We start from the raw sequence: 23,123 nt of genomic DNA, 5'->3' as shown, positions 1-23,123 counted from the left end.
AAATGCGTATCTGGAATTACTATAATTTCCTTCTTAGCATTAAGAATCTTGTTAAGCAAGCCAAGTTGATTTATAGCTTCAGCTGGATTTTCACTAAGAAAAAGTCTGTTAGTTTTAGAGGTAGAAAGCATGGAAGTATTTTAGGTCAATATTTATTCTGTCCACTCCTGAACTACCAAAACAAAAATTTGTCTACCCTCTTTTGACATCAAAGGTCAACTGCTTTTCTGTTTAGATACAGGTGACATTGGAAATTCTGGAAGAGTAAAGCATCCAGTCTCATTTAAGAGATTTGTCACAGTATCTATGAAAGGCAAAAATGTATCCAGCAATGTTACTAACAGAGTAGGTGGAAACTTTTATCAATTATGGAGGAGAAGAATCACCTGTGAATAACGGGGTTTTTTTCAAGTTCGCGGTGATGCTACCAATGGTTAGCATCTGCATGCATGAGGTATCTGTGGTACAGGGGACAGCTAAGAAGTGAAGGAGATGGCTGTAAAGGGACTGCTGCCACGTCTTTCTTTCTGAGAGGCTGTCTAGTTTTATGATCAGTGACTAAATCCATCTAAGCCACTCTACTTTTTTATCAGGTGATTTGAGCTACTGCTCACGGACAACCTACACATAGACTGAAGGAAGGTGGGAAGACCATTTGTCACAAGGCAGCCACAACAAAATGTAACGATGCTAATCTTTATTTATATTTTGGAAGGCTGTTTCTTAAGTTATCAACTTTGTCACCCAGAAACAACTGTCTGGGCCAGGACTCACCTTCTGCCAGTGAGTAAAGAAGGCAGTAGGGTGACCTTGTGGAGCAAGATCAACTAATTAAGAACACGGTGAATTTCATGAAGGAAGAGCAAGGTTTTTATCCAGTAGTAGGGCTATACCTGAGGACTAGGGTCCAGAAACAGGCTGGTGGGGGAGAGGAAAAAGGAGCTAGAATAACCACAGAGAAAAAGAAAACAAGGAATGACTAGATACAGTACCAGCGAGAATAAGGGCCGGTCTAGGCCTTAACTTTGGAGTCACTCCACCTGACCAGCTGCAAGTATTATGTGCCATAGCCATGCCACCAGAACAGGGGATCCAGCTATACTTGAAGCCCACATGGCACACTTCCCCAAAGCAGCTTGTCCTTAATGGGTGCTTGATTAAAGCTAAAGCTGTGCCTCTTCTACGCGCGCACCAAGACGCTAATGGCGTTTGCTCTAACAGCTGTGCTTGGAGCAGCACGTGTGTTAGTGCAGATGTGTGAGGGTGTACGGACGTGCTTGCCTGCTATCTCAGAGCCGGAGGGGTTTTCATTAGATTCAAACAGCAACTGACTCTCCAGGGAAGCTCCTGCTCTTATTTGATAAGGGATGCTCTTTTATCACACATGAAACTGCATGCAGTGATCAGACAGGCAGTGCGCATAGCTGCCAACTAGAGGAAAGCTGTTTTTCTGTAGCATATTACAGCAGTGCATTGCTACTACAGTTGAAGATTGGCCCCAAACCAGCCAGTTATGGAAACCACAGAAGCTGGAACTTCTACCGATCCACAGAAAAAGTATGCAATTAATATACTTGCTTGAGACGTTGGGATATTGTGTTATTTTTCAGAAGAAGCAGCCACTATGGTAAATCAGAGTGGAAAGGACATCTGAGGTACTGGGGCTTGTAATTCTAACAAAGTTGACAGTCTTCCTTTCAAAGAATTTAGTTATTCATTCTCTGACATTACAACAAACAACACCCCTAAACCTAAACATTAATGGTCTAAAGTATAGCTCTCCAATGGAGAATAAGTTGAATTTTCCTTCCTTTCAGGAAAAAAAAATCTTTTTACTTTCAAGAGCAAACCTTTTTCAAGATAATTGACATCTCAGAACTTCAAAGCACTCAGTCAATCTTCAAAAATCCTACAAACATGAAAGTGCATGGCTTGGTGACCTCCTTCAATACTGGTCTAATAGGTTATCCAGGAACATTTGGCATGCTGAAGTGTCAGTAGTCTCTTTTTTCTCCAGTGAGAAATTATATTATCTCTACAACTTTTTTTTCATAATATTTCTTCTATATTCTCAGCAATGTTCATGTCTGAAGGAGTTACAGCTAACACGCACCTAAAAACTGGATTACCTTTGTCTCTTGTACCTAGAAAGTACAGATAGATAGAGGTTGTGTACGCATTCCAGATTCAACAGAATTAGATGCTTTTTCTGAAAGTTACCTGCCAGTGGCTAAGTCAAAATGACTACTGTGGCTGTAAATGACTGTAAAATGACTACTGTATCTGTAATATCTTATAGTATGTTATAGCATCTTGTGGTATCTACTGTAATTGTACCTATATTACCTATCTATGTGTCCTGGTTTCAGCTGGGATAGAGTTAATTTTCTTTCTAGTAGCTGGTATGATGTTGTGTTTTGAATTCAGCATGAGAAGAATGTTGATAACACACTGATGTTTTCAGTTGTTGCCAGGTAGTATTTAGACTAGTCAGGGATTTGTCAGCTTCTCATGCCCAGCCAGCAAGAAGGCTGGAGGGGCACAAGAAGTTGGGAGGGGACACAGCCAGGACAGCTGACCCAAACTGGCCAACGGGGTATTCCATACCATGTGACGTCATACCCAGTATATAAACTGGGGCGAGTTGGTCTGGGGGGATCGCTGCTCGGGACATCAGTTGGCAAGTGGTGAGCAATTGCATTGTGCGTCACTTGTTTTGTATATTGGAATCCTTTGATTAGTATTGTCATTTTATTATTGTTATTATTATCATTATTAGTTTCTTCCTTTCCATTCTATTAAACTGTTCTTATCTCAACCCATGAGTTTTACCTTTTTCCTTCCGATTGTCTCCCCCATTCCACTGGGTAGGGGAGAGTGAGTGAGTGGCTGTGTGGTGTTTAGTTACCAGCTGGGGTTAAACCACGACACTATGGTATCTTGAGAATTGATTAAGGGACTTTTTAATCCATATTTTCTTCAACTTCTGAGATTTGTAACAGTTACTGTGGGTATTTCTCCTTTGTTATTGTTTTTTTACTCTTGACCAAAGTTTTCTTACTTCCCCTTCATTACTCAGCTGTAGCTCATAGACGTGATACAAATTTTTGAAATGAGATGTTAATCCTTTTCATCTTTAAGTACCCTTTTCTCCCTCTAATAAACAATGTTTTTTATTAACCATACTAATTTCCAGGTGCTACCACATGCAGCTGAATGCCAACATTAAACTAAAACCAACAAAACCAACCTTTCCCCACCTCCCCTCCCTCCAAACCAAGGATGCAGTAAACAAGCCTTTTTCACTCAACGGTAATATCTGGATCACAGAGAAGTGTTTTAGTTCTTACTTTTAACAGTGAGGTACATGGACTTGCTGACGTCTGCTCCCACATCATTGCTGACCTTGCAGAGGTAGTATCCACTGTCTTCTTCCAGCACATGTTTAATCAGCAAGGAGCCATTTGTGAGAAGCTGGATACGACCGTTCAATGCAATCGGCTGGAACTGAGGAACCCCGGCACCTAAAGCAGGACCCCCACGGAAATAGGTTAGTTAGGAAGAAAAGCATCTCAGTTTTTTTTTTTAAATAAGGCAGAAACTATAGTTTCCTGTTTTAGAGGCTCAATTCAATTAAAATACAAATGGCTTCTGACATCATCAGAACAAATGGAATGGTTCTTTGCCAAAACTGAAGTCATTAAATGGAGAGAAGAAAGACTTTTGAAATGTAACAGTAGCAATAATTTGCCCATAATGTAAAGGTAAAGGGACAAAAGGAAAAGGGAACACAAAGCAGGAGTGGAAGAACCAGAAAGGCTGAGAGGGAAAATGAAGGTTTTCAGACCACTCATGGGTAAAAAGGCACATTTGTTGTACATTTAGAGGTTGATAAATTATTGACAATTACAGCTGAACAGTCATACAAGTATGCATCCCAAATGCATACACCAGATTAATTTCTTATGACTAAGAGGGATGTCTGTTGTAGTAAACATGGCATACTCAAGGGACCTCTAGGACCTTGTCTACGAAACTCTGGGTAACATGGAAAACCACATCAGTGGCTGTGTTGCTCGTTTCCTCCTGCAGCTGACTGACTGATGACACATAAAATCTCTGTTCTGACATGTTTGTAGCCAATATTTATTTGGACTGTTAAAAAAAGCAATACAGAGAAAGAAAGAAACAAAAAGCTCAGACCACTAATCAGGCATGAGGTGCCATGTTTGGTGGTAATATAAAAATGGAAGGTCCATAAAAAGACAGGAAGCCGAAGATTTCTGTATCAACTTTGGTTTTAAGAAAGAATCTACTTTGCCTTGGAAGTAAGATACTGGGTGATTTAGGGAATAGGGAAGAAGATACTGCCATACTGTGAGCATGCTGTACTGTCCAGAGGCCACCACAAGTTCAAGTTCCTCCAGCATTAGGGACTCTCTAAGCGTATATTAAGATATGCTTCTTGTAACAAAGGGTTTTACAACCTACTTTGGCAGCAGGACACGGGGTTTTTCATGGAAATCATAAGGTAGTCTTCTTCAATGGAATTATCTTATACCACTTTCTGAACATGAAGTTAATATCTGTCAGCATTAATTACTATACGCAGTTGGCTGAGTCAGCCCAGAAGGAAATACGATGAATAAATATTATGGGGAATGATTTAGTATAAAATAGCAAGCTATAACAATCTATGAATACAACATCTAGAATATTAAAAAAGACCAGACATGCATACTAAAAATCCTTCTAGTCCTAGAAAAGTTTGCTTCGGGGACTTACAGTTACGCTGAAGGTCTGGTGGCCAATACTGTGAACTTAGAGACGTTAAAAGGATAATGTTTGCACAAAAATCAGTTGCCATTGTTGATTTTTCAACTATTTTAGTCACGTGCATATCCCACTATCCCCGTTGTCTATTTTTTGTCTTTAATAACCCATTTTTCCTGTCATTTAGTTGGAAGGCACATTTATGCTTCACTAACTCTACCAGTCTGCCATTGATTGCCCAAGTAGATAGATGCAAGCACTCACTTCTTATATTTCTTCACATGAAAAATTCTGGGGACAATTTGGTGTTCACAGAAGAGAAAAGGCAAATACTCCTCAGGATAGCTACAACTGGGCAAAATTTTGCATAAGTTTGTAAAGGCTTGTTACTCTTCGCATGCACTGTTACTGCTCTTACAGCCAAAGTCCTTCCTGAGCAGTGACAGCAGCTTATCACATACACCTGCATGGTTGAATCTGCAAGAGGACTACATGCTCATGAATCACAGAATCACAGACTGGTTGAGGTTGGAAGGGACCTCAGGAGGTCATGTGGTCCAACCCTTTTGCTCAAGCAGGGCCACCTAAAGCTGATTGCTCAGGACCATGTCCAGACAGCTTTTGAATATCTCCAAGGATGAGACTCCACAGCCTCTCTGGGCAACCCATGCTGGCGCTCAGTCACCCTCGCAGTAAAAAAGTGCTTCCTTATACTCAGACGGAACACTCCTGTGTTTCAGTGTGTGCCCATTGCCTCTGTAAGTCTGAAGGACTTAAAACAACAGATACTTGATGATTATGGGGTATCTGTATTGAACACTGTCATTATTCTTTAGAAAAAGCAAGTCCATTTCCATTACTTGTCTATCCCATTGTACAAAAAAATGAACCCTCTTTTTCCCTTTTTCACTGACACGAAAAGCCAATGACACTAACTTACCCGCAGGTGTACAGATGCCCTTTCTACTCTGTTGTGGTACCTATAGATGAGCTATGATCTGATTGCTTTACTCCTGCTGGCCTCACCTGAGTAATTATTTCAGAATTTGGCACAAACCTTGCTCACAAACCAATAATATAATGTATCTCTTTAAAGAAAGATGTAGCATATATCCTATAGACCTGTACAGCATCTGAGTTAGACTAGGTATTGAAATTGCAGTTATCCATTAGCAAAATACAGGCTTTTGTAAAAATACTGGCCTTTTCACCTAGAGTTATTTTGGCCAAAAAATGAAACTGCAGTTGGATGGCTTTGCCTGCATCACATATCTACTAAAACTTTGTTTGACTTAAAAACTTCAGAGCTGTTAATGGGGAACCTTAAAAACAGTCACTTTATGGTAGAGTGTCACTAAAATCAAACTACTATCCCTTTCTCCTTTATTAAGATGGGCTGCTTATCTCTTCACAGTTAATTACAACTCTGCTAGCTTGGCTTGGCCTCCTCCTTCAGCACGCAAACACAACGAAACAGAACTACTTCTTTGTGACCTATATTCATAATTAAAAACCCATACACCATTGAGACTAATGGAATCTGGAGCTCTGCACTCTTCTGCAAACCAGAATTTATCAATACAAGCAAAAAGAGTCTTTAACAGGAACATTTCTCTTCCCTCACCTTTTTTCTTCAAATATAATTTGGACTTAAATCCTAAGGAAACCAAAAATGACATGGGACATTACATAAGATTTTCTTCTCAACAGCACCTAGTTTTGCTTTTTAAAGAGTTAACTCATTTAGATTAGATACAGGGTTTGGAGAGTTTGTTTTCTTGATAAAAACCTACCAGAAGACAACTGGCCAGAAGACGCAATCTAGCAGGCAGCACATTTTAATTAAAAAGCAGTCAGTTTCCTATGGTTACTGAGGGTCAAGTGGGGTCAGTTTTAATGCTCTGTTACATGAGAAGAAAATGTTAAAGCATTATGTAAAGCGCATACTGAATTACTGCTTATGCTAATGCTACCTGACCTTTCTTCTTTGCTGAAAAGATATGATTGGCCATGTTATCATGAATTTTGAAGGGGGAAAAAAATCAGCCAAATGCTGCCAGTGAACCTTGTTCTGAGGTTGCTTCAATTAAAGCAGTATCTCTTTTCTCTCAGCCATCCTTTTCATCACTTGCCCGCTGAGGCCATAGCTAACACAGGCACACATCCACAGCTCCAGGACGTCTCTAAGGCAGACCAAAAGTCCATCTAGCTCAGCCTTACGTCTATGACAATGGCCAGCACTACGTCCTTAGGGAAATGATATAAGAACAGTATAAACATGACTGATACTTCCCTTACTGCACTCTGCCAGCCTCTGACAATATGAAGATTAAACCAGTAACTTACAGGTGAGTAAGCTGTTACTAAACCAGAATTAATCTGTCCCCAGTAATTACCAGAGAAGTCCTACCTTTTGAGTACTTCCAGACAATGGTAGGAACAGGATAACCCTCTGCAGAGCAGTTGAGAATTACAGCTTTTCCATAGATCCCATCCTGGTCGCTGGGCTGGACCACAAACCGAGGGGGCACTGCAGGAGGAAGCAAATGGAGTCATGAGAATTTGTCCAACATACCAGGTAGCTCGAAATGGCAGAGCAGTCAAATAAGGAGGCATAATATTTCATAGTGGGATGCAAAAATTAAAACCTGCTTTTATATGACTCAGCACAGTGGCATCAGATTGTTTCACCTCAGTAACTGTAAGTAAATTTGTATTCACAACTTCTGAAAAATCAATTACAAGCTGCTTATCCATAAAAAGGGTAGACCAAAAAAAACCCCCACCCCAAAAAAACGACCTCAGTTGTATCCATCTTACAGGTGAATGATTACAAATGATGGACTGGAGTGACTGATAAATACTGGCCTCCTCTACCACTAAAAAGTGTGAAGAGTATAATGTCTTCTAAAATCTCTCTTACAATACAAAACTTTTTTAACTTCTTTGTTTTATTTCCCTTCTCTTTGAAAAACATTTACTTTATATTCTTCATTTGCTGTGGATGAGACTGCCAAGAAGTTTTAATTTTTCAGAAAATAATTTACTATATTAAATGGGTAGGCATATGCAGAAAGTTCTGGAAAAGTTAAGCAAGATTGCCTAGTATAGAATAAAGGCAATCAGCCTTTAAAATACTATTTGCATTAAAGTTATCTGTTAAAATAAATTTTTTGTCTAAGCCTTTTGGGTATATGGAGAAAAATGGATGGATGCCAAGCACAAATGTTGTTTGAGCATTTATGTGGAAATGCATCCTTCCACGTCTTTAATGAACTCAGGTAGATATTCTTGACATGTCATGCCTTAAACGCTGACAAGCTCTGAACAGAGCTTTTTATCATGTTGATTTCACTGTATTTTGGGTGTATATAAAACATGAGTTTTTGCTCAGATATTCTTGGTATACTCATTTTTAATCATTACTTTCAATACAGAATGATACCAGAATGGTAACTGTGGAAATTAAATTTTGCCGTATAAGCTCCAGAAACAGGTGTATGATTAGCAATTGTATGGTTTCCTTGTATTGCTCCATAAACAAAACATGTTTTGACCTTACTTGGCAAAAAATCCTGCCCACACCCAGTAATAGAAACAATTTCTATATTCAGTAAAGCTTTGGCCTTCCTTTAGGACTACTTATAAAAATGCCAACTGCTGCTCCAATTTTGAAGACATGAACCCTTGACACTTAGTCTTAAGATTGCCAATAAAAATCAGAAAAGATGCTACAGCAAAATGAAATTACTCATTCAATGACCTTTCAATTGTTTCTCTATTGCTGTCTAGGAAAAACCACAGGATTATTCCTATAGAAATGATTAAAAAGTAAACAGAGGAGACCTTTAAATTTTTCTTCCTCATTGATGGTTTCCTTCTAAATTTCATTTCAAATGAATAACTTGTTCAGTGCTACATACTACCATATTTTGGAAGACAATGCAGTTTACTTGATGTAGATTTTGATACTTAGCTTTAGATTATAAAGCTACATTCACTTTTTCATTATATTTCAGGAATTCATTAGCCCTTGAAGAAAATTTGCTTAGTAAGAATTTAACAAAGTTAATTTGTCTGATATGCCTAAGTAGAGTTAATGGAGAAAAGAAAACAATTAGTTCTCCTCCTCTCTCTTTAGTTGTAAAGGTGTGGGCCTCCTCTGCCCCTTGAGAAGTCAAACACTCTGAAGTAGCTCACTAATATGACTGAACAGTTCTACATTTATTATCACCCTTGTTTCAGCAGCACAGTCCCTTGAGCCCATAAAGGAGGGCATTTAAAATTGCTTTAACAGTGAGTTTCTGTTAGGCTCTCTCATTTAATGCAGCCCACGGATCTGTGACGAGAAACGAGCTGTTGAATTGTTTAGTGTAAGAGCAATAAGTTGACAGATGCAAACTCTTTAATGGCTGAACTCAAAGGACCTAAAAAAGGTGTTTTTAGTCAATATTATGACTAGCAGTCTCAGGCTCTCACAAAGGGAAAACAAAGGATGAGAGCAATCAGAATAGGATGTTGAAGATAACATGAATGTCACAGTGCCATTTTAAAGGAAGGAAAATGCTTTTATTATCTCCTTGTGTGAAATAATCCTGAAAAGATGATAAAATATGAGTTAGTACCCTAAGAAGATACTGCTTACCAGTGTCATCGGTGCTTGCCATGATGGACTTTACAAGCTATTAACTAAAATCAATTTATGAGTGTGTGTTAACATTCCCTGATTTAATTTTGCTTATGTAAATCCAAGAACCCTTTCTGACTGTGCTTTATGCCAGGGACCAGATGACAAATGTGCACACTCCTTCCTGGACTTCAAATCTATGCAAGTGCTTCTGGCTCCCAAGTGCAGTGATTACTACATCACACTGGAGAGCAATTCTGAAGGCTCCTAACACGAGCTCCTCTGGTGGGCTACTGGGGTGAGTTAAGAAATAATCTATGACATTGGCCCAGAATACAATGTTTCATTTTTACGGGGAATATTTGTACTTTACATTTAGATCATACTGTCAAAATGATGGAAGAAATTTAATCAGCCAAAGCAACCATTGATGTATTAATGAATGAGATCATTAAACACTGTACTTTAGCAAAGATGAACAGTTATTAAATTTGGTCATTGGACCTAAGGGGTCGATTTAGCTGGTTTAGTGGAACCATTTGCTATGCAGATCAAGAAAAAAGATGTACTTTTGCAAAATGAGACAGTGCCTAGTGGTTTGTGTTGATCAGGTTTGTCTAATGAGAACATTAGATAGGAACTGAATCATTCAAGAGTAATCTTCAAAGGCGCAGTGTAAACACCAGCAAAGAAAGTAAATGAGTTTTGACACCAGCTGCGACCATAAATCTTCTCCCCTTGCTTTTCTATCACAAACTTCATTTGCTGCATCACACCAGCACCACCACCAAACGTCAGAAAGCAGTCAAATACTCACTCCCTATCTGGAAGATTCAAGGCTCAGAGACTCCTCATTGGGTGCCTAACTATGTAATGATATTTGACATTCCTGGCAAGTGCAAAATGAAAACACATTTACCCTTAATGCATTAAATGTATTAAGGGGGGTTATTAGGTATTCAAAGACCTCATCTCAATTTTAACTTGTGATGTGTTCACTAGCAGGAATTTTAAAATCATGATTTATGCACCCACTACTATCTTTGAATTCTCTTTTCTGGCAGTATCTGAAGAATTTTGAACTCATAATACATTTATGAGCTTTTTCTTTTTGGTTACCAATTAAAAACTTTTTTCACTGCTTTTTCTTTCATAATTACTTCATTCCCATTTTAGGAAACCCTACGGAAATTAATAACACATGATAAAGTGTATATAGAGTTTTAATCACTCTTTAGAAGACAGCCCTAATGAGTAAAGCCTTAATTAATTTGCATGATGATATAAGTAGTCGACAGAGAAGATATTTTCCTAATTTCTGTGTATGGCTTTCATGATAGGATCCTATTCTTTCCTTTTTCTTAGTAGCATGCCTAGCAAACCAAGAATGCAACAAGAAATAAAATAAAATAATAATGATTTATGGGGTTTTGAGAAACCCTTCTAGCTTGCAAATTTTTGATGAATTTCCAGAGGAACTACAGGCCGGGATCTGGCAGAGCACAAGATTTTGAGAACGAAAGCCCTGTTTTCACTCACCTGGACTGCCTACCTGCAGTCCCTACATGCAGTGAAGGTGGTAGGCTTCTCCCAGTGACTAATTAATGAGCTTTTGAAAGATATTCCATAAACATTACGACTAATCAAGCCTGCTTTTCTGTGGATTTGTATCTTGTGTTTGAGTACAGACTCCATTTCTTGTGTTTGTAGAAGGGCTCACCTGAGTAGATTCTCTGGTGTCTAGTGTTACACTCAGTAGAGGTGTTTCTACTTAATCACATATTTTAGTTTAGTTTTTAGGCTTTCAGCTCCACTGGAGGCATTTTCCCCTCTTCCGATTTGTCTGAAATTGGCCAATAAATTGTGGAGAGAAGTACTGACAGATCTATGTCCAGAGTGTGTGACCCTGTCTCATTTCCAGGTCCTCACCAAGAAACCCGTGGCAGAGAACTGAGATTGCCCTAAGATCTTCTTACCCAGGGCTGCACAGCTGCTCAAAAGCTTTCTCCCCTCACTTTCTCTCTCTCAGCAGGTGTCTTCCACCTCCTATGTGATACTCAGCAGGGAAGCTCTGTGGAAGCCGGTCATCTTCCTCTGATATTTAAGACTGGGAAAATCCAGCCTTCCTGGTCAGTTATTTTTAGGGCTCCTTATCACCACTTGGTTGCTTTTATAGAGCACAAAGTAACAGGAAGAGCAGTGAAGATTTAACATAAGGTGCTCACAGATTTTGAGACCAGTGCTTGTTTTAATTTTGTCATTTAATACTCCTGGAAAAATGGCAGTGCAGCTTAGATATGAAAAATAATATTTGTAGGAAGAATATAGGAAATTTATTTAACAGACTTAAAACTTAACAGAAAAATATGAATGCTAAAAAATAGCAGATACATGTGATCTGACATAGAAAATATTGAAGAAAAAAATCTCAAGTTGTAAAGCCAAAGAATTTATGTGGCTGCATGGATACTGCAGAAGTTTGTGTACTCACTGGTAGTTCAAATGTAGCAACAAGCAGTTGGCCTGTGTTTCTTCATTCATCTTAGGAATGGATTGGATTTAGATTCTAATTCTAAGTCTACCCATGTACTGTAAAATGATATGGACTCCCACTTATTTTGGAAACATGATAGCTATCATCATTTCTAAGTCTGCTTTTAAAACTAATACAAAGACAGTATAGATAAGGAAAAAGAATTTTGTGGGGAACAGTCATATTTCCCTTTACTTTCCTCTCCCATTCACTCTCATATTAAAGCACACAAACTTCACATAAATCAGATATTCCCAGAACACATCTCCTGACATTTAGGAAAGCCAACATTTAAGTTTGAAGCACACTGCTGAGAAATCATCACACAATGTTGATTAGAAACAAGAGGAGTTAAAGCACCATTTCTTCTCCCTTTATTTGGAGAAAAACCACTTGATTTAGAAAAAGATTATGTTTCAGTTATAGGGCACCTATGAACAAAAAGATGAGGAGGGATCGGAAAGCTTGGAGAAAAAACAGACAGCAGGAAAGCAAGTCTTTACTTAAATGTGTATAGGTCAGATTGGATGCAGACAAGTAGTGACCAACAGTGATGGCTGCCTGTCTTCTGACCTATGTCGAACGAGACAGCTGAAGCGGTTCAATATGAGGGAAAGAGGTCAGTCCAGGGTTTTGGCAGAAAATTCAGGTCAAACATCATATTATATTTTCCCCTTTCCCTCTGAGTGAGAACTATTATCCCAGATGTGTATGCAAAACTGATTAAGACATTACCATTTAAATTGACAGAGAGAGAGAAGAGAGGAGAGGAGAGAGGCTTAAAGGAGGCTGCTGCAGAGCACTAGCTGGGCAGAAAGATAAGCAAGAGGGGAGAAATGAAATAGCTGTCATAACCTCCTAAAAAGTTGCAGGACTAGGACTCCAGAAGGCTTCTCAAAGGCACAGAGCAGAAATCCCTACACATGGACTCACTTGAGCTGTTACAGACTCATGGGTCTTGGTGCTGAAAAAGGGTAGACAGTGTTTGCAGGGAGCCAGTTTTCAGTAGTACTACCTAGATCATCCTACCATCCCTGTTTTGATGAAATGCCAATAGGAACCTGTACAGAGTTGCTACAGTGATTTGTTCCCATCACTTCAAGCACTGAGTATAACTGCAAATCAGGTATGATCTCAGCTGTTATTAGATGCAGCATTTCTGTGTAGGGCAGACATAGACAGTGGACTGTCTGTTGTGATGGGAGGTTGTCAACTTTCCTTTCTCCAGCAAAAAAGCAGGTGAGGAAAATCTCTTATTATTGGAATGATGACTAGGGTTAAAAGCTAACAGAATAGCTATGGGAAAGAATAATTAAATGCATGTAGTTAATTAGACTACTTCGTTTAAGAATTACTGTATAAGTGGGGAAAGTAATAGACATCTGTACTGAATAATACTTAGACAAGATTAAAAGCAGTGAATTTTTCAAAAAAAATCATTAAAATAATATTTATATCAAAACTAGTGAACAAGCAATGGACCTATTTGCCACTGAGTTTTGGGAATACTAGCATAACAAAACATAAGCATTCACATTCTATAAGTGGAAAACTAGGGAATAATCTGTTAAGGACAGTCCTAGGACAAAGATTTGTGAAGATTTGACTTAAAAGGAAGAGCTGTTCAGAAGATTTTGCTTCAAATGAGTTCTTGAGGGGGGAAAATTTAAAACACTTTGAAAAACTTCCAGAAAGAAAAGGAAGCAATTTGTTTTTGTTGAAGTTTTGTACAGTAAATTTGAAGATATATCACAAGGCATAATCTAGGTAACTTGGCTAATGTGTGACTTGAAAGGCAAAAGCTGCTGAAGGCAAGGTATCTCTCTGAAAGGTCTTTTCCACATAAAATGCTTCCTTACTGAAACTATATTCAGATCTATGTCAAGGCAAAATGTTGTGAAGTCAGCATGAGCAAATGAATCATGCTAATTACATAATAAACACAAATAAGGAAAAGAACAACATGGTAACAGGGGAGAATCATTTCCCCATGAAGTAAACATCCATGCTTTGCTTTTTACTGACATGTCATATGAAAGACTGATCTAAAAAAAAAAAAAAGGGGGTGGGGTGGGATAATTAGACTAAAACAATAACAGGGAGGAATTCGATACCATTTCAAAGGCTTGATCCCAGTGAAAGGGCTTGTGCCTCACAAAATTTTCCAGGAAGTCAGTCTTGTGGCTCCCCCATCCACCCTGTGCACTCCAGGGTTTTCGATTGGTTTCAAGACTTTCAGATAGAAAAGTCCCATTAGTTTCTGTGCTTCATTACTCTGTGTGTTCTCTGTTATGAAGAGAGGAATTACCATATTTTCCTCTTTTTTATACTTCCCATCAAACAGATGTCATTACAAAATACTGATGAATTCTGCTTAATTGGTGCCCTTCAAACTAATTATATCTACTTACCTCTCACGATTAATTGGCTTTGGTGCTCCACAGCTGCTGCATCATTTCTAGCTATACAGGTATAATTCCCGTTGTGCATCAGCGAAAGATTAGAAATCCTTAAGGAGCTGGTGAAGTCAATGTTGTCAATCGTCACCCCGAGGCTGGCCGGGATCGGCCTGCCATCCTTCTGCCAGGTGATTGTGATGGGCAAATCCCCGGAGACCACCACACAGGGAATGAAGACCCGCTGCCCGATGGAGAACCGCGGGAACTCAAAAGGCTGAATAAAAGGCGGAACTGAAACAAAAGAGAAGAGAGGAGCTATTGCAGTTACAGTCTCATTTCTGAAAACAACATAATGGAACAGATGTGCAGTGCTGAATATGTAAAATCAACACCTTTGACAGCCATAGAGCATTGTTTAGCTACAAAAAATCACATCTTTTGCAAACACCTTTTTTTCCTGACTACCCAATGCATAAGCAGAGATCTCAAGCAGTGAAATCCCTGGCTTGTAGAGACACCAGACACCACTGGCAGATTCCTGCAAGAGTATTGAGCACCTCTTCAAGAAATCACACTGCCAGCTTGTGACTCCCCAGGTCTTTCAGCAGCGACACTGCCTGGACGGTCCAGGAAGAGCTCAGCAGCTTCCAAGGTCTGGTGTGAGGGTCTTGCTCAGGGTCACGGAATAAACCTGGAAGAGGCTCCAGCTTTGCTTCTGGGACATGATGACAGGGAGTGTAAGCTTCTCTAACTGCTCCTGGCACTTATTTCTTGGTGTTGCAAGTCACGATTCTCAATAAGATTAGGTAGAGGTATGAAGTGAAAGGCATATACAGTACTTGTGACAGCAAATTAAGTTAAAACTGATTCCTAAACAGAGGGACAGTATGAGGCATAAAAGCTCAAGCTGGCATTTAATTCCTGCTAAGCATATTTTGCTTGTCAAATCTTTTTTTTTTTTTTTTTTTTTTTTACTTATTATTCTGTGACTGAAACAAAAAACTTGAAAGAAACACTCTTATTTTCTATCCTAGGGAAGAATTCCACTTCTTAAAAACTTTTTTGTTTTCAGGTGTTTTTGATAAAAACAAAGGAAAGAGTAGGTTGGATTCAGTAAACAAAGCAAGAATTAATGGGGGTGCCTCACTTCCTCCGGGCAGTGACTGGAACATTTACTAACAATTTGGTAAACTGAGACTCAAATATCTACCCAGACGAAGGAACTGAAATCTTCCCCCCTTCTCAGGGGAGCACCCTAACAGCCAGGGCATTGATCTAATATAGGTTTCTATCAATCACTCCTGAAATGACTATAAAACCAACTTTGCAAGCAGTACTCAAATTCTCATTTATCAAAAGAGAATGTTCCTAGAGGTTATGTACCTTAGATATAGGAATGTGTTTTCTTATTCTTGCTGAGAGATTATTTATATATACTCTGTAGTACATTTGAACATCTTTAACAGGAAAGATTGAAGGATACCTACAGCAGAACATTTATACTGCTCTATATTAGCTAGCTTCAGAAGAAAATGGAGTTGGTGGCTTTATCTAATCGTATTTCCTTTGTCCTTTCTCCCTTTAGCAAATCTAAGGCTGTCTTTTCCCCAGAACTGAAGCAGAAAAGCAGCAGAAAAACTCTTCAAAGTGGTTGCAATGTATGCTAGCCCATTGACTTCCCCAGCAGCACTTCTACTCCTCTGCCAGTGTCCTATTTCTGGGATGCAGGGACAGGTATTTGTGACCATTACTGTGTTAGCTCAATGCATTTCTTTTGATCATCGCATATGTTGGCTGCTCCTCCATCAGGAGTGAGACAGTTTAGCACTAAGGATGTGATACCAAACCCCCTGAAGGGGTAGGGTGTTGTTCAAAGGCGTGTTCAAATGCTTGTGTACATGCACATAATGGTGCAAGAGGTTGACACAGATCAGATATTAACTCCACTGTTTCTGACATAGCCGTGATGCCATTTGATGAGGAGAAGTTACGACCGCGCGCAGCTGCCACAGAGAGGTAACATCAGGCACAGGGTACCACAACTCACCCTTACAGCCTTTCCCTGACTTCTTCTGAGAGCGGCTCGCTGTCTGAGGTTGTGAGAAGTGCCACTGCAATCAATTTTTCTCACATGCTGTAATGCTTTTTCCTGACTGCCATCTCTCAAATTGCTAAAACCTGTCCTGTTGTGTTTTGAAAATCTGGTAGATCAGGCATACAGAAAAAATAAACTCGGTATAAATTACTGTGTTTATTTGAACTTTGTATGCTGGAAATTAACTGCTTTTTCACCTGGGGACCTAATGTCACAAAGTGAGGCAAAATGTCTGCCTGCCTCTTCTAATTACCTTAGCACAGCTAATGCATTCATGTGAGATATTTTGGATTCTTTGTACATCAGCAGAAAAAGGCCAAATTTCTCTTAGCATTTATTGACAAGCAGTTTATAATACAAGTGGGAATGAGAAATTTTCAGAATGAGACTGTCAAAAGGTTTTGACATAACCTTACCCCTTGATGAGTGCAAATATCTGCTAAATGCCAAGTGCCCCCCTTACTGTGCTGGCTAGCACATTTCTGCCCAAAGCCTTCTGCTAGTCTCAGGCATCATTACTGAAAGATATGCTAAAATTCAGAACAGGGTGGCAAATTGCTTCTGTATTTTCTGCTGAGTGTGTAACAAATTTGAACCAATCTTTTACGGACAAAATGATATCAAAAGTCAGACAACATATTGCTCAAGGATTATGATGTGCATCTTCTCTCTCCATCTCCCTGATGTAGAAAACAGGGAGCAAGATCATTAGGTCACATTGAAGTATTTTTCAGAAAATATTGATTTGCAAGGCTGCATTTACCAACTCTAAAATTTAAATAGCAGCCTGCAAAGCATTTCAGAAATTGGCTAAAATATTTATAGACAGCACATTTTCCCTCTACTCAGGTTTTTAAGATACAGAGGAAACCAACATTTATTTCTGCTTCATAAAATATAATGTATATTCGACCTGCAGCAGCTTGCAGTCCTGACAAGGAGCTTATTTTAAAACCAGTGTGTAATTTAAAATCAGTACTTTAAAAAAGTAAATAGTCTAGTGATAACTTTGAAGTATTGAGGAATGTTTTTCAGCTACAGTATTTACCAGTTTGGGCTCATAAAGGCAGTTCCTGGTGACCTAACATAGTAGATAAATTTTCTTCCTGCTAGTTTGAAGGGGGAAACAATCACAAAAATCAGTTATTAAAAACATAGAATAAAGCATACGTGAAGTCAGGCAAATAACTTCTGAAATACAAAAGTTGCCATATCTATTTATCTCTGCAGTAAAAAGTTGACATATATCCTTGACATATTAAAACATCAAGCTTGATTAACCAGCGTGTGGGTTATTTTTTTGTAAACTAAAGCTGTATCATTGCCAAACAGCACCAAAAAATAAGAGGGATGTATACTACGAAAGTCCAGAGAGAGAATTTACAGTAGGACAGATGTATTTAAATGTGTTTAAAATACTTAAAGGTGTGTTGAAGTATTTTCCTTCCCTATACGTAGCTTTAGTTTGACAAGACTTCAGAGCTTGTATTTGATGTTTTTGTGAAATTGTGCTTTTTTATATATAAGATGTTACATGTTAACTATATAGAGAGAGGGTTGTATGTGTATGTGTGCTTGTGTACATGGAAGGGATGTTTCTTCCTCTACTCACAACGGGCACAAGAGTGAAAATCTCTGCTTCATGCAATGAAGCTCAGTGTCTTGGGAATGCTTTATTGATGAGTGCTTGAATTAAGTGTCTATTTAAGAAGAGGAGCATGGGCCAGCCTCATTAGTGCTAATGCAGGAAGATTTAAATTATGTTTTTGTGCCCTAGCAAGGTCTTCTGTACCTCTGGGAGATTATTGTAAAGGAGGGCAAGGAGGGCTTCCATGCTGCTCTCCATTAGCAGAGGAACATCCTTAATTTCTTGCCCTCCATTCCATGGGAGTTGGAAGAAACTGCTGAGACGATTCACTAAAACAGAGTATCCTGCAGATAGCCTGTCTCCTGCAGCAGCCTTGTGAACATGGCGTTTCTCTCCTGTGGCTCTGCATAGTAAAAGGAAAGTCGTCCTCTGCTTTATCATTATAAATGGTTCCCTAATGGATTTTCTTGCAACAACACTGTTGCAGGAGCTGTGCCCACAATATAAAATACCTTTGGCAATGAATACTCACAACGTACGTCCATTGGCTGATGCAGAGTAATAACCACCAAACTACGTAGCCTCTTAAGGCAGCCGTGTGGCCCTAGATTTCATGCTCTGGGTGTGCAAAAGCCAAAACTGTTCTGTCTCTGCACAAACCCTAGCCACGGTCTAGGCATTTGTAAGTTTTCTCAGGCATTGATTTTTTTTCTCCTAAATAACCCCATCCCTTGTGGTTGACGGTCTAAGCAATTGCACACAGTTGCTGAAGCACTGCATTTTTCTGCTTCTTTTTGTATGTATTGAACCTTATCAGTAAAGCATATTATTCATCGAACTATCTGTTAATGGCATTTACTGATCCGAGCCTCATACCCTGCTCCCTCGTTGTGTCATAATGCATCCTGTCTTGAAAAGAGGGAATACTGTTATATTCCTTGGGCCTTTCTAAGTGTATGCATTGGAAAAAAAAAAAAAAAAACCTAAACTAATCCCTGTTATGCCTCTGTTGTTGCACAAGATTTCCCTCTACTTCTAGGTTCATTAGTTACCAAAATTAACCGGTTCATTAGTTAGCAAAATTAACCCTGCATTCAAAAATCTTCAAAATCTTACCACAACAAGCTGTGGTATTTTATCAGGAACTGTTGCTGAGTGTGGCAGAGCAAATGCTGTGGTGTGTATTTCCCAGGCAGCTTATGCGAGAGACTTCGCCTTTCGCCTTAGTCCCCACTCCCCTTTCTGCAATGCAACACTGGTATCTCACAGGCTCCCTGATGCTGTTCTGGGAGCTCCTCCAAAATAAGAGAGGATGTAAAATGTTAGGTAGAAACCAAGAGTGCTTTTATGTCATGTCTCATCCATCTATCAAACCACCTCCTTTCAGCCTCCATTGTGAGGGGAAAAGTGCATGCCCTTATCATATGGAGCATCCTGCGAACCTAGGATGGTGGGAAGCTCAGTTCCCTGAACAAGGAGATGCATTCGCTATTTATTTTTTAAAACAGAAAACCTTCTTGATTCGAACATGACAGTAGCTGCAAGAGTGTATTAACACAAGCTGTTACCTTCATTGTTAAAGTGCTGCCTGGTAAAAAGCCTTCCAGAAGCACTTACCAGTTACTTTTACTATGCTTTGGAACCTGGTCCAGAGCTATTGCCCTTGTTTATTCCCTATGTGATCTAAAGTAATCTTTGTCCTCATGTAACACTGTGAAAAGTTGAAACCAAATAAATCACTGGGGCCAAAAATTCTGCATTTAGATCAGAGAGGACTTTAACAAAATGATCTCTGGCTCTGAAAATCATTCCTGTGAGCAGTTTGGCTGGTTTCACACTAGTTTCCCTTTCACCTTCATCCCAGGGCTGTACCTAAGCAGCTGATTTTTTATCACCCTTCTGTTTCCACGGGGTTGATACTGTCTCCCTTTTTTTTTCGCATGCTATGTATGTATTATACACGTTGATTTGAAATTAGGCCAGCATACTCCAGACCTGCACTCTCATGTGCACGTGCAGTCTCAACTTTCCATATGTACTTACACACACACTGCTAATAGCTCACAATAACTTGATGCAGTAAAGTGCTTAAAATTTTAAAAGCAATTTTAACAAATATATAAGAAAGTATTTCAAATATAATTGACGAAATACATACAAAAAAGAACAAGAATATGCCTTCTTCCAAAACCAAAGTAAATAAAGCTTCATTGTAAGAGAGCTAAGAGGGCTAGCTTTTGATAAACCCAAGCATAATATACAGATACTCTTGAACTCCTTAACTGAGGCTCTTATTCAAGTATTAAGGCTCATTTCATATTGTTTACATAATTCATAAACAAACACATCCATACACCAACTTGAATTGTGTTTGAAAGATATAAGACTCTACACAAAACCAGTGAGTTTTATTTTAGATTTAAGAGAAAAGTTTTATATTTATACATACTAATTCCTCATCATGAAGACTAGGATAGTAATGAAAGAACTTTAATATACCTTTTTCGGGTGACTATGTTCTGCAGTGTCAGAGGTGAAGTCACTGGGAGTATAGCATATTAGAAGTGGACTGCTACAAAATAAGACACTTAACTGCAGTATCCACATGACACTTGTGAGCTTTTAAAGAAGATAAGTCAGCTACTTTAACGTAAGGCTAACCTTGAGTTGGTTTATGTTGAATGGCAAAAAATTTACACAGACCTGTCAAGTCTCACGTGCTGAATACCGGACTGTTTTGGTCTTTTCTTCAGGTACTTCTACGGGTTAGATGCTGGGGTTCTCACATGGGCGATATCACTGTTAAAGTGCACGTTCTCTTAAATCAGACTGCTGCCACTGCTTGCTCCCTGTAACAAGTCCCCATGCCCATTATGTGACCTGAGAATGACTGTTAAGTGGATTTTTTCAGGATCTTTTGCATGACTGGACATTCTCATCCATTCCCACTGCACAGCCCTTGCGTGATTCCTGCATATGACAACTCCAGTCACTTTGAGAGACCTGAATATTTCTTCCGGAAGAAGTTGCAAAAAGCTTGGAGGAATCCAAAAAGATATTGCATGGGAGAGTGAAAGAAGGCAGAAGGTGATATAATGACAGAAGTATCTGAAGGATGTCAAGGCCAGAAGTTTTTCTGACTCAAATTATTGGCAAGGTTCAGTCAGTAGGACAGATAAGAAGTTACATCTTAGATATATGGATGAAACTGAATTCACACTTGCCATAATCCATGCCACAGACTGAAGCATAAACAGATTAGCAGATTGTTTGATGACAGCATGCACCATGGTCCCAAGAACCCTTGAAAGATTTTTCCCTTGATGTTTTTTTCCCCTTTTGTGCCTGCATATTTTTCACTATCTAAACCAGTCCTCCTTGAACTGAACTGCAATGCAAATCCACCAATAATATATTATATATTTGAAAAAGCTAGATACTTCCCAGGAAAGATGAGAAGAATCTATTCAAATAGTTGCAACCTGAAGATATTTAGAAATAGCCCCTCTTTGGTTTGCTTGTTTTCTAAAAAGAAACAGGCTGGTACAATTCTTTTACGTGGTTCACAACAGGTGAAGTGCTATCACTTTGTTATAAGGCAATGAGAAGCCTTCGAAATCAATGAGATATATAAGGTCTACAAGATCAGAAACAGTCCTTTTGAACACCGCACTTTTTATTTTAATGATGCTGCACCCTTCCCTCTGAGGGGCTTCTTTTTCAATTAATTTGTCAGAGAAGTGTGAATAGCAGCAGGCTGTTTACATGAGAAGTATGTCCCATGAGACTGATGAAAAGAAAGTCATCACTTACTACTGATGGCTTTTACTGTAGCTGAGAAAACTATTACTATAAATTACATAATAAAAAAAAATTGAGATAATGACTCACTCCTGTTTTTAAAATGCTTTGAGATATACTAAAATGCTGTAGAAGAGATGTTGCTATTATTATTTTACCATCTTGCCACTTGAAGGGTTGTTTTTCAATGGAAATATGAAACTTACAGATGGGGTGGGTAATATAACCTCTTTCTTTGTTTGCCAACACTTCTCATTATAAGACTATTTTCATTTGCTTGCAGTTTGACTTTTGTTTGGACAGTATCTTTCCAGGCCAGGTGTCTGCCTCAGGCTGAGTCACTTCAGCTGGAAAGTTTCAGCTACAACTGTTTGGCCATTTCCAAGAATAAGGTGGAAGGGTGGAAAAATAGGGATGCAGTATATTTTGATCCTACCATAAAAGCAAAAAAAAAAAAAAGGTGTTGTGAGAATCTGAGAAGTCCCACCTGCCCCATGGTTAGCAGCACAGATTTCAAGTTTGGCAGGTGATGGCACTGATGGTAACATTCTTGCTGTCCCTATGAAAAGTCATCACAAGGGTGCACAAATTTTGCAGTCTGAGCAAAACCAAGTAAATAGATAAGACAAACTCCTCATAGTTATCACATCCTGAGAAGACACTTTCCAGTGACTAAAGTCTAAGAGCTCCCAGGGTTCGAGCAGCACCAAAAACATCCTAGCACTACCTTCAGTGGCTGAGTCAGTTCCAGCCATGTGGGGCAGGTGCAGTCTCATGAGATGTCAGAAATCAAAGCAGACAGATTTGTCTCTCTAGTGTTCATACAGCTGTGCGTGCTGGGTCCAGGAAGCATGAAAAAAGTTATTTCAATGCAGAGAGAAAGAAAGGAGATGTGGGGTCCAAAGGGCCAGAGTGGGGAACCAGCCTATATTGCTGGCCATGCAGATAGCAGCAGCAAGCGATGGAGCAGAAGCTCAAAGTGGTGTCCAGGATAACAAAAGAGAATTATAGAATTGGATTCAGGGGCAGTGGGGGGAAGTCAGAAGTTGGGAGCAGGCTTGCAGTGGGATGGCAGAGTTGATGGAGGTTGGTAAAGTGGAGTTGGGAAGCTGGTTGGGGATTTGAGACTAGGACAAGGAAGCAGTGGGGTGAGGTACAGCACTGACAGCGAACAAAGACCCGCGTGAAGGGGAGACAGACTGAAATGCAGTGGAGATGGAGAAAGTGAAGACTGGCAGAAAAAGAGGACTGTAAGGGGAGGCTGGGAGGAAGGTTGGGAACTCTGAAGGTGAAGACTAGTTTTGGGT

The 23,123-nt window shown here is 39.2% G+C and overlaps 1 protein-coding gene across 1 annotated transcript in view; it reads right to left on the bottom strand.

Annotated features, from left to right (window-relative positions):
• DSCAM (Down syndrome cell adhesion molecule) overlaps window positions 1–23,123 on the bottom strand; it is a 402,368-nt gene that overhangs the window by 144,467 nt on the left and 234,778 nt on the right. The window contains exons 9-11 of the mRNA XM_010580406.1: window positions 14,345–14,623; window positions 7,184–7,303; window positions 3,351–3,524 (exon numbers count right to left, since the gene is read on the bottom strand). Of these exons, the coding sequence (XP_010578708.1) occupies window positions 3,351–3,524; window positions 7,184–7,303; window positions 14,345–14,623 (573 nt within the window). The remainder of the gene's footprint in view (window positions 1–3,350; window positions 3,525–7,183; window positions 7,304–14,344; window positions 14,624–23,123) is intronic.

Source organism: Haliaeetus leucocephalus, unplaced genomic scaffold, assembly GCF_000737465.1.
Source record: "Haliaeetus leucocephalus isolate CR32 unplaced genomic scaffold, Haliaeetus_leucocephalus-4.0 Scaffold702, whole genome shotgun sequence".
NCBI lineage: Eukaryota > Metazoa > Chordata > Aves > Accipitriformes > Accipitridae > Haliaeetus > Haliaeetus leucocephalus.
This window is presented reverse-complemented; position numbering and strand designations above follow the sequence as displayed.